Source organism: Antechinus flavipes, chromosome 2, assembly GCF_016432865.1.
Source record: "Antechinus flavipes isolate AdamAnt ecotype Samford, QLD, Australia chromosome 2, AdamAnt_v2, whole genome shotgun sequence".
NCBI classification, from domain to species: domain Eukaryota; kingdom Metazoa; phylum Chordata; class Mammalia; order Dasyuromorphia; family Dasyuridae; genus Antechinus; species Antechinus flavipes.
Window position 1 is genome coordinate 519,720,251 of NC_067399.1, and position 12,513 is coordinate 519,732,763.

The 12,513-nt window shown below is 34.7% G+C and overlaps 1 protein-coding gene across 1 annotated transcript in view; it reads left to right on the forward strand.

Moving 5' to 3' along the window:
* Positions 1–12,513, forward strand: part of SLC12A1 (solute carrier family 12 member 1) — a 126,477-nt gene that overhangs the window by 19,693 nt on the left and 94,271 nt on the right. The window contains exons 5-8 of the mRNA XM_051980599.1: positions 560–655; positions 6,083–6,222; positions 7,983–8,093; positions 11,053–11,164. Coding sequence (XP_051836559.1) covers positions 560–655; positions 6,083–6,222; positions 7,983–8,093; positions 11,053–11,164 — 459 coding nt within the window. The remainder of the gene's footprint in view (positions 1–559; positions 656–6,082; positions 6,223–7,982; positions 8,094–11,052; positions 11,165–12,513) is intronic.

Here is a 12,513-nt window from a genome sequence, read left to right on the forward strand (position 1 = left end):
GAAATAATTCTATTAAAAGGAAGAGTTCTAAGAAAACAGGCTGGTACAGAGTATTATAATATTATCAACATATTCTTATAAGAAGAAATATCTGTCATATTAAAAACATTTCTTTAATTTTGTGGAAAAATGGATATAGTCTTGCACATAATAGATAATTAGTAAATATTTATCACAGCGAATCTGGAATGTATATGCATCTCATATGCAAACAAATCACAATCTAGTTATAGCACACAAAATTAATCATCCATCCCTTTCTAGTACTTTGTCAATGACAAGAATCACATTCTCATTTTGACGAGCCAGAGTCACTGACTTTTCACGGGTATCCTCACCTCACAGCAGTGTATTTCTTGGTCCACATCCCCATCAGTACTAGGAATAGGAAACTAAAGAGGAGAAAGCTGTGAGAACATTTATTTCCCCATCCAAGTTTTTAAACTTGAGTCCTAAATTCAGTTCTCCCATGAGCACTAAAGACCTGTTGAAACTTATACAAATGATTTATGGATTTCTTCACCATTTAACCATCTTTATTTTTCCTTTTTCAACTGAGGTCTTGGTGTGATTATCATCGGGCTAGCCGTGACAGTGACTGCTATCACTGGCTTATCTACCTCTGCAATTGCCACAAATGGATTTGTCAGAGGAGGTAATCAAAACTGTAGCATACAAGCCCACTTGCAAAATAAAGGTAACATAAGTTCAAATAGATCTCCACTGACCTTTCTGGATGTTTTCAAAGGTAACCCCAGTTGGTCATTTTTTTTTTCAGCCAAGATGGACCCAGAGAAAATGGAAATGAGCACAACCTTCATCAGTCCCACAGCCTTCTTATTCAAGTTTTTATTTAGGCAAGAAGGCCAAACATCAAATCTGGATTTTCTTTCCCAGGACATTTGCTTTAGTCAAATTTTCTTTTCAGGGCTGTACCATGAATTGTGTTCCCTTTTAGAAACTGTCCATCAGAATGAGTGGTTTCATGTCAGTCCCATCTGTTTCTTCAGCGCATAGAGAACCCCCAATACAGCCCTCAGGTTCTGGTTTGGGCATGAAAGCTTAAATCAAAGGTCACAGGAATACAAGTTAAATATAACATCTTCTATCTTTCATTGCTGACAGGTCTTGGCGTCCTCATAATTCTTCTTTCCACCATGGTAACCTCTATTACTGGGTTGTCAACTTCTGCAATAGCAACTAACGGGTTTGTACGTGGAGGTAAAATCTCTAAGGTTTCTAATGCCCTCAGCACTCACCGTGGGTAGGCAAAAACTTTCTTTTACTATTTTTGTGGGTATGAGAACAAGAAAGTGGCCCAATGTCCTTGAGGAGGATTTCTCCAGTCATCTGGTTGGGACAATCAATCACAAAAGGAACCAAGAGGTAATGTGTGTAAAGGTCAAGCCAATTACACTGTTGTCTTTTTAATTAAACTTTCTAATAAACTGATTTCTTCAGTGCATTTCAGGTGACGTCTCCTTGATCTTTGACATACACATATTAATATTTTATTTTTCAGGTTAATATGCAAGTATCTTCTTGGAGTTCAAATCTTGAAACTCAGTTCACTTTTAAAGTTTAGTGCATTTCAGGTACTACAAGGCCCCAGTGTGGTGAGAACATTCAGTACATTTCAGGTTCTTCACACAACAGGGCACTATGGACATTTTCCTTTTTTAAGTGCTGATTAAATCAGTAAGTATTAGAGCCAAATGTCTTTTCTGGGGATTTTTCAGGTCTTGGAGTTATCATCATTGGTCTTAGCGTCGTGGTGACAACATTAACAGGTATCTCTATGTCTGCTATTTGCACAAATGGAGTAGTGAGAGGAGGTAAGCCAATTCATTTATATCATGGGATATATATCTTGGTAATGTAAAAATATCTAAAACTGTTTTTTCTTTTTGAAACTTGAAAGTAATGTTAGTATTTCTATGGCAAAACCTTAAAAATTTAAATTCTCAGTCAACTTTCTCTTCATCCAAGACTAACTATTCTCTAGAATTGGTTTATCATTAATTTCCTGTGAATAACCAGACTGGAAAAATGGACCAAGATGGCCATTAGACCAAGGTGTCTTAATAATAAAAATAACTAGCATTTATATGTATTAGATTCATTAGGCCATTCTATGGATTATCTCGTGAAGCTCTTTCAAAAGCTGCACACAATTGGTACTGCAGGTATTATTATTACCATTTTATAGATAAGAAAGCTGAGACTCAGAGAGATAATGATTATCAAAAAGGGGAGTTACATTCAGGCCTGCTTGACCTTGAGTTTAAAAATAGCCACAAGATTACCTTTCATAGTCAAAATGTCTATAATTGGGCAATGAAGAAAAGCAAGAGATTCCCCCAGAGCCTGAGACAAGCATCCATGGTTGTCTTTATTCATCATCTTTGGAGTCTTGCCTACATTTTCTATCCTGAGAACCTTTCCCCAAATTTCTACCTATTGCCTCCAGTATTCGCCTACCACTACATGATATCAATGGCAAAGAAGCATGGGAAACAAAGTAGATCCCAGTTATAATTACAAAGTAAGAAAAGTTATCAAAATGTCCTTTCATCTTTCTTCCCAAGCCCTCCTTTCTCCATCCAGTACCCTTAATCTGTCCTCTAGCTTGACTAAAGTTTGAGCCACTAATTTTTGCTTTTCCCTTCCAAGTACTTAATACAGTGCTTGGCACATAGTAGGTGTACCACCTGACTTCTCATTATGCTTACTTTTTGTGCATTTGAAATAGCTAGGTAGCATACTGTTTACAATTCTGGAATTGAAGTTAGGGGTATTTGTGTTTAAATCTAAGTTGTATGACTCTAAGAAAATCAATTTAAAAAAAAATTTTTAAAGTTTAAAAAAAAAACTGTCCAAAAAAAGCCTGTCTGCCTTAATTTCCTCATCTGAAAAAATAGGGATAACAATAGTACTTAGCTCTTCAAGTTTCTGTATGAATAAAATGAGATAATATTTGTAAAATACTTTACAAACCTTAAAAAGCTATGTAAATTATACTTATTTTTATTGTGATTCCTCAGTGCCAAGGTGACTAAATAGCTATTTAGGTACAGCAATTAATACTAAAGTGTTAATGTGAGACAATGGTTTAATGAGTAACGCTGTAGCTTAATACCTGTCACACAATAAGGGCTTAATAAATGCTCCTTGATAGCACATTTATCTTTTAACTGAAACTTTTAAAACATTGATTCCTTTTGTTTTGACATCTCTTCATTTTCCACTGTATATCCCTGTCCTTCCCAATACAGAGCTTATTGCTTATAACAAAAGATAATAAAGAGGAAAAAAATCATTTTAGCAAAATTAATCAGCATATCAATCAGATTCAACAGATATGCAGTGTTCTATGTCTACAGTCATCTGTCTCTTTAAAGAAGGGAGGGTGGTGCATTCTTATTTCTCTTTTGAGAGCTAGAGTTAGTTACTCTAATTACCTGGCATTCATTAACTTATACTTTTGATTCCTTAACCTAAAAGAAAAAATTCTTCCAATAATGGTAATTTCAGATCAATAAAGGAGATATTTTGAAGGAGGGGACTTTCAAAGGTCTGTCTTTAACTCATTCAGTAACCTTCCCCTCCCCCCCATATTTAATAATTAGCATTTACATAATATTTTAAGATTTATAAAGTATAAAAATGATCACATGCACATAAATATGCAAGCATATATTTATATATGGGGGCAGCTATGTAGTAGAATGGTAGAAGGCTGGGTTTGAAGCCAGGAAGACCCATCTTCCTAAGTTCAAATCCAGCCTCAGACACTTATTAGCTGTGTGAATCTGGGCAAGTCATTTAACCCTGTTTGCCTAAATTTCCTCATCTATAAAATGGCCTAAAAAAGGAAATGACAGACCACTCCAGTAACTCTGCCAAGAAAACCCTGAATGGGAACATGACTGAAACAACTGAACAATAAAAATATGCAACTGAACAATAAAAATATGCATATAAATATATATACATTTAATTTGATCTACACAAAAATCCTGTGCAGAAAGTACTATTGTTCACCCCATTTTGCAGAAGAGCAAATGAAGTTTATAAGAGACTTATAAGAGAGGATATAGTATGTGAAATAAAGGAATCTAGAAGACCTGGATTTAAATTCTACCTGAAATATCTTATCCTTCTCTTCTGAGAAAGCCAGTTAATCTCCCTGAACCTTAGTTTCCCCATCTGTAAAATGAAGGATTTGTACTAAATGATCCCTGAAGTTCCTTCCAGCTCTAGATCCCATTCGGGGTGGATGAGCTGATTTCTTTCTAAGGATCACACAATTAGTATCTGATGTGGAAACTGAACTCGGGTCCCCTTTGTCTTCAAATCCAACATTCGAGCCATTATTCTTTGCTGCTCTTCCAAGTGTGGTCTTTATTCTAGCTTGTAATATTCAAGCTTTTTGTTAATGGAATTTTCATTGATTGGTACTTCATGGTCACTTAATCAGCCCTTTCCTGAGCTCCTTATGTACAAAGAGGCATCATTACTGTGTGGAATTACTAGTCCTATGCCTGTAAGGACATTAATAGCTATTAATTGCTTTCTATGCCTCAGGGGGTGGCTATTAATAAAATCATAGAATCATACAATCCCAAAATTGAAAATGACCTTAGAGCTCAGAGGATGTCTAATTCAACTTCCAGATGAGACATGAATCTCTTGTACAAAATCCTCAACGAGTGAGTACTCCCTTCCCCTTAAAGAGTTAACTCTTGCTTATTTACTTCCAATAAGAGAAAACATTCTGTTTCTAATTTTCTTTACCCCTGCCTAATGCCAGCCTTTCTTACCATTCACATTTAGACACACACATGTGTGCTAGCTAAATCCATATTTTTCTGGATTAGAGAAATTAAAGAACAATATTAAATACTGACTCAGGGTATGCAGTGGTCCTCAAAGTGTAGTCCAAAGAATTGTTAGGGTCTCTGAACCCTTTCAGAGGATCTACAAATTCAAAATCATTTTTTATTTCTCTTTGAACAGATACTCGATAGTTTTTTTTAAACAACATAGAGATACAGAGAACAAAAGTTTGAGAACCACTGGTATACAGCATTTTACTGAACAACAGATGTTTCTGAGATGATAAAAATTTTATTCGTTAAATTGTATTTTGGAAAGCTCCTGCATGAAGGAATTCTATAGTAAATTATTTTGCAAGAAGAATTATTTCATAGAATGACCATGATTTTGTAATTCACTTTTATGTGAATAAGATTTTCACATATTGGTTGAGTTTAAAGAAAGATACTATAGTAGCCTCTGTTAAGGGTTGCTAAATGGCACAGTGGATAGAGTGCCAGTCCTGGCGGTAGGAGGACCTGAGTTCAAATCTCACCTCAACACTTAATGTGTGACTATGAGCAAGTCACATAATCTCTGTTTGCCTTGGTTTTCTCAACTATAAAATGGTAATCATAATAATACCTAAAATTAGGAAGATGAGTTTTCCTGAGTTTCAGCTCTAACCACAAACACTTCCTAGCTGTGTGACCCTGGACATATCACTTAAACCTTTTTGCCTCAGTCTCCTCATCTGTAAAATGAGCTAGAGAAGGAAATAACAAACCACTGCAGTGGTGTTCAAACTTAGCCAAGAAAATCCCAAGTGGAGTCACAAAGAATCAAAAGTAACTAATTGACTAACCAACAACATCTATGTTAGACTCTTTACAAAAATCAGAGACAGACCTGGTCTTTTTTCCAATTCCCATCTAGGGATAAAGAATAGATCTGTGATTTTATTTGCATGTAGACCTCCAAGGTAACTTTACAATTTATAAACTCCAAGAATTGCCTACAAGACTTGGGTATTAAATGATTCAACCAGGGTTAAAAAACAGCATATTTTCAAAGCAGTACTCAAACTCTGAACTTCCTAGGTCCAAGACCTATTCTCTAGGTCTTGCCTCTAGGCCCCTGTGATTTTTAGGAAGTTACTATATTTTTATTGGAATATTTAGAATTCCAAGTTCAATACAATTAGTCACCAAATGGACTCTTAGAGAAATCCACTTGTATAAATAATGTTCTCTTTCTATTATAGGTGGGGCCTACTATCTCATTTCAAGAAGCTTAGGGCCAGAATTTGGTGGCTCCATAGGCTTGATCTTTGCTTTTGCCAATGCAGTGGCTGTCGCCATGTATGTAGTTGGATTCGCTGAGACCGTGGTTGACCTTCTTGCGGTAAATTACAATTAGGAGTATTCTTTCCTTTGGGCTGGAGAATTAGGTTTTTTAGTTTCTCCAGAGTAGTAAATAATAGACATATACTTTGTTCTGACTAAGCATTTAACAAATGTTTGTTGAATTAAAATTAGACAAATTATACCTATACAAAAACAAGGCAAAATTGACTTAAACTATAGCATGAGAATTTCTAAACAATAAGGTATATCAAATAGAGCAAAGATTGATAATTTGCAATAAATGGTTACCTCTAGAAACTATAAGAAAATTTGGAAAATAACTATGTTATCCTACAGCTATATGCCAAAAAATTTATCTTACATTTTATTTCTCATATACAAATGCATGACAAACTCTCAACTTAATTTCTTTTTTTAGTGAATGGCAAGGCTTACTGAAAACTAAGGGAAATGGGGAAACCCCTCCCTAAATAAAGAGTACCTTGTTTCAGAAGTTTGCAGAATTCTCCAGATTAGATTCTCATCAGTCTGATATAGTGAAAGAATAAGTTTCTTTTGAGTCAAGGGAATGTATTAGTTGATGTCCTAGTCTTCTATTGACCATAGAGTCCTTGAGGGCACAGGTTATTTTATTTTGGTCCTTACATCTCCAGTACATAGCATAGTGCCTACCATAGTAGATGGACATACAATAAATACTTGTTGAATGAAATTGAGTTGAAATAGTTATAGGACCATAAGATACCTAGGCCCTTGCCCTAATGTAAAGATTGGAGAACAATGTTCCTCTCTACCACACAAAAACTATTCATTTTTCTCCCTGAATAGAGACTCTCCCCATCAATGATTGTTTTTTCTTTTTTTTTTTTTTAATTTAAATTTTATTTTATTTAATAATAACTTTGTATTGACAGAATCCATGCCAGGGTAATTTTTTACAACATTATCCCTTGCACTCGCTTATATTTCGTTTTTTCCCCTCCCTCCCTCCACCCCCAGCCCCAAGATGGCAAGCAGTCCTATATATGTTAAATATGTTGCAGTCAATGATTGTTTTTTCAAAATTAAATGTTCTATTTAAATCCAACCAAAGGATTGTTATTACTTGACTAAGGCAAGATCAAAGCATGGATTATTGAATTTATTGGATCAAATAATCATAGATCTAGAGTTGGGAGGGATGTCAGAGACCATCTACTCCACTTCCTCATTTTACAAATGAGGAAACTGAGGACCAGGGAGGTTAAGTGACTCTAACTCAATTGTACAAAAACAACTTTCTTTGAGAATAAAATGAATATGCAAGTGAAATGTATTTGTATATCTTACATATGTATCACAACAGGTAGCACCTTTAAAATATACATTTTCAGGCATATTAGAAAGTCTTTTAAAAGATATTTATTTTCTACTCTCTGTATTTTAATTTAGCCATTTTCTCACATTGTAGTATTCAAAAAACCCTCCAACAACGTGGCATTCTTTTCAAAATGAGCAAGATGCCCCTTTTGTGGTGAATTTCCTTATCCGGTGTTAGGATATCTCCCCCCCAAAATAAAGAGAATGGATTTGAAAAATTCCAGCTCTTAACCTTATGTCCCGAGAACCTATAATCACAGAAAACAAGACCTATTCGTGTTTTTTTTAATTCCCTAAAATTGATCAATCCAGCATTTTCTTTAATTTTACCTAGTCTGCGGAAAGAGATGCATAGTATCTCTGCTTCCCTTTAATTGTATTAATAACACCTATCAACAAGAAACTGTGTTCACAATAATACCTATTATTCTTTTTTAGGAGAGCAACTCAATGATGGTGGATAAAACCAATGACATCAGAATAATAGGCTCCATTACGGTGGTGATTCTTTTAGGCATTTCAGTGGCTGGAATGGAATGGGAAGCCAAGGTAAATTTTTCAAAATGATGTATCAATAGCTGCCAGTCCACTTCTGAACAAATTACAGCAGGCCAGGAGAGAAGCAAAGAGAACCATATGTTCAAAGAGAATTGCGCAGTTATTACTTGTCATGGCAACAAGGGCAATTTAAGGCTGGGTGGAACATAAGACCCTCCAAAGTGTTGGGCTCAGGCAGAGTCAGAACATGACATCCATGTGCCACATGCCCTCTTTGTTTCCCAGGCAGCATCTCACACAAAAGGCCCACCTCCTCCTTCCCACCCCCCCAGCACCCCAGAACTGGGACCAGTCTCGCCATTCTTCCCATTCCTTCCGCCCCTCTCCCCTACTGAGCTATTAGCTCCGTGAGCATTGAGACAGGATCATATTCTTCTTTATGACCTCCAAGTTCCCCTAACACAGTGCCTTGCACACAGTCAATATTCAATACATGTTTGTTGAATAAATGAGTTATAATTGGTGCAGCCAGTAAGAATTGTCAAGGGAGCTGAGAGGATGTGAGGATGACAGCAGATAATTATCTCCCTCCTTCCCACTGCGTGGGTGATAGCCATGGCAGAGAAGCGATATACCTTTCAGAAGTGTAACCTGAGGATGCCACGGGTTCTGGACCAAACAGGAGCATTTCAGAATTCCTCCACCTCCACTCTGAATGATAACATAATATCAAGCTTCCAGTATGGAACCTCCTCCATGAATATATTTGAAAACTGCAATTATAGTTTTAGAAAATTCTAAACTCTAAATTATAGAATTTGAAAGTAAGAAGGGACCTCAGTGGCCAAATAGGAATTTATTTTAAAGTCCCAGACAAGTGATTATCTAATCTCTGCTTGAAGACCTCCCCAGAAGGGAGAACCTAAAACCTCTCAAGGCAAAAGACAGTTTTTATGGTTGGGAAGTTTTTCCTAATATCCAACCTAAATTTGCTTCTTTGAGATCTTCACCTACTGCTCCTGATTCTGCCTCCTTGGGTCAAATAGAACATGTCTAATCTCTCTCCATGTAACAGTGCATCACGTTTTGAAAATAAGATGGCTCTTACTTTCTTTTTGAGTCTTCTTTTCGCTACTTAAAATGTTCAGTTCTTTCAATTAGTCTTTCAATGTCATGGACCCAAGGACCTTCACCATCTTTATTACTTTTCTCAAATTATTTCCAGAATAACCATGCCTCCCTCCTCCTACTTTTGTATAATTGATCTTCTTGTACCTGGCTGCAAAATTTTAAATTTTCCCTAAGAAATTCTATCTTTTAAAAATTAAGTCCAATGCTTTAATCTGTCAATATCCTTTTGAATTATAACTAGAACTTCTAGTGTGTTGACCATCCCTTCATACTTTGTGACATCTATAAATGTGATAAATCTACCATCTATGCCTTTGTTCAAGTCTTTGTTAAACATTTAAACAGCACAGATCTCTGGATACTCCACTGGTAACCTTTTGCCAAGTTGACATTAAATAATTAAAAACCTCTCAATGAATCTGGCAATCCAACAATTTCTGCATCTGAGATTATACTGTCATCTAACTCTTATCTCTCCAGCTTCCCCATGAGAATAATATGAGATCCTTTATCACAGCTTAGTTAAATTCTAGGTAAATTATATCCATACCATTCCCCTCATCTATTAATTTAATTATCCTATCAAAAACATATACAAAGTTGTTCTGCCATGATGATGTTATGGTGGCTCTTTGTAATTACTGCATTTCTGACTACTACTAATGATAATAATAAGAGTTATGGCAATTACTTTTAAATTGATTTATTTTTTAAAAGCTTTTTATTTTCAAAACATTCATAGATAATTTTTTAATATTCACACTTGCAAAATCTTGTATTTCAAAATTTTTCCCCTCCCTTCCCCCCATCCTTTCCCTTAGGCAACAAATAATCTAATATATGTTAAACATGTATAATTCTTCTATATATATTTCCACAATTATCATGCATGCATCAAAAAAGGAAAAAACTGAGAAAACAAAAAAGGAAAATATCATGTTTGTAATCTACCCTCAGCCCTACAGTCATCTCATTGGGTACAGATGGCTCTTTCCATAATCAGTCCATTGGAGCTAGTTTGAATCATTTCATTGTTAAAAAGGAGTTATGGCTATTATTTAGATAGTACTTTAAAGTTTGGAATTTTGATCACATAAGTCTGGTCACAACATTGTTCTGCTAAAAAAAATTTTCAGCGCTTCCCAAATATAAATATAAATATTTTTAATAAGTCAAACATAAACTTGGTTTCCTTTCATTCAAGGTTCTCTGTAAACTGACTTAACCTATCTTTCTACTCTCATATTAGTTCATCTCTATAAATTCCAGGGAAATTGTTCTCCCCTCTATCCCTTACATGTGTGATATACTCTTCCAGCTCTGCTTCTACTCACATGATTCTATATATGTGGAAAACTATCCTTCACCCCCTTTACCTATTACATTCCTAATATTTTTTGAAGCCCAATTCAAATGTTACATCCTTCATGAAGTCTCCCTTGAATTCCCTTAAATATAATAACTTATCTCTTCAATCTTCATCGAACATTTATTACCTCTACAATGTATCTACCATATTATTACTTCTATAATGCATCTACCATTCAGTTTTGCCTATTATGGTTTTCTGTGTTTACTTATCATTATTCTACTATACTGTAAGCTTCATGAGGGAAGGGGACTTTGTCTGATTTGAACCTTATATCATAATGCTCTGCGTACATTTTTTAATGTTTGTTGAATGAATGAATGAGTACTGGTGTGTATATATTTTAAAAGTCAATTCATTACTTGGTAGTTCTACAGCATATTCTTTGTACAAGAGAGAATAAAAACAAACCAGTTACATTCCAAAATAGATATGACAAAATAAGTTCTATCCCCCTTATTAAAAAGACATGCTTAAATGTAATGGTCTAATTGAATTTCTTTTTTCCAGGCTCAAGTGATACTTCTTGTTATCCTTCTCATTGCAATTGCAAATTTCTTCATTGGAACTGTCATTCCCTCCAACCATGAAAAGAAATCTAGGGGTTTTTTTAATTACCAAGGTGAGTGCTCCTAAGACTTTCTGATTTTGAATGTCTCTTTTAAGAGCCCCCATCATCCTTATTTTGGGAACTGGGAATAAATATGAATGAAAGTCACATGTAGTAAGCAGATTGAAATCACCATGAAAACATAGGATGAGATTTAAGGTCAGTGCTTCTGACTCTAATATTATTGTTATTTTCTACCATACAATGGCAGACTCTTATAATCTTATTCATTCTAGGGGATAATATGATGTAAGGAAGCTTAAGGATCTTGGCTCCTACCCAAAGGGAGATTAGTCACTGAAATAACAGTCTTTAGTCATAAGACAGTCTCTGTCATAGTCCTCAAGGACATCATTTGAGTAAGATTTCAGCACATTTGCAAATGTGTGTTATATCTGTACATATAGAAATGTATATATGAACAGGAGCAGTGTAGTTTAGTGGCCAGAGGATTGAGCTAGCTAGGTAAGGCCAAGTTCAAGGCCTGCCTCTGACACATTCTCACATGACATTGAGCAAGTAATTTAAATTTTAAGTATCTCAGACAACCATCAGATATTATAAATGATAAGGCAAGTATTATTTATTTAATATAATTTTAATTATTTAACTTATTAAATTATTTCAATTATACTTAAATAATTGGGGAAATATTAATTGTTTGAGGGTGAGCATGGCCAATACAATAAAAATGAGAATTTTACCTAAACTAATTCATATATGCAATACCAATTAAATTGCTTAAAAAATTATTTTGCTGAATTAAAAAAAATAACAAAATTCATTTGAAAGAATAAAAAGTCACGAATATCAAAGGAACTAAGGAAAAAATGTAAAGGAATGAGGTTTAGCAGTATTAGATCTTAAACTATATCATAAGACAATAATTATCAAAACTGTCTGGTACAGGCTAAAATATAAAAAGGTGGATCAGAAAAAACATACCATTTATAGCTGCAAACAAATGTAGTAATCTTATATTTGACAAATGTAAACAATTTTTGGGAGTAAGAATTCAGTATTTGCTAAACATTGTTGGGGAAAATTGGGAAACAAATCTGCATTTGTAGAATGCTTTTTCTCCTCAGGTGTTCCCTAAACTGTTTATAGGGAAACCATGAATGCAATATTTAAACAACACACACACACACAAAAACCCAGAAGTAAAAGCACAGATAGAACATTTAAAAACATTTATTATGTCCTAGGAACTATGCAAATGTTCTATCCATTCTGAAGAAGGAGTTTCACATGGTAGAAAGAGCTATAAATTCAGTTTAGGTGTCCTGTATTCAAATGTGGCTCTTTCAGTTACTATTTGTCTGAACTTAGGAAAGCCATGATCTTATATGGGCCACATT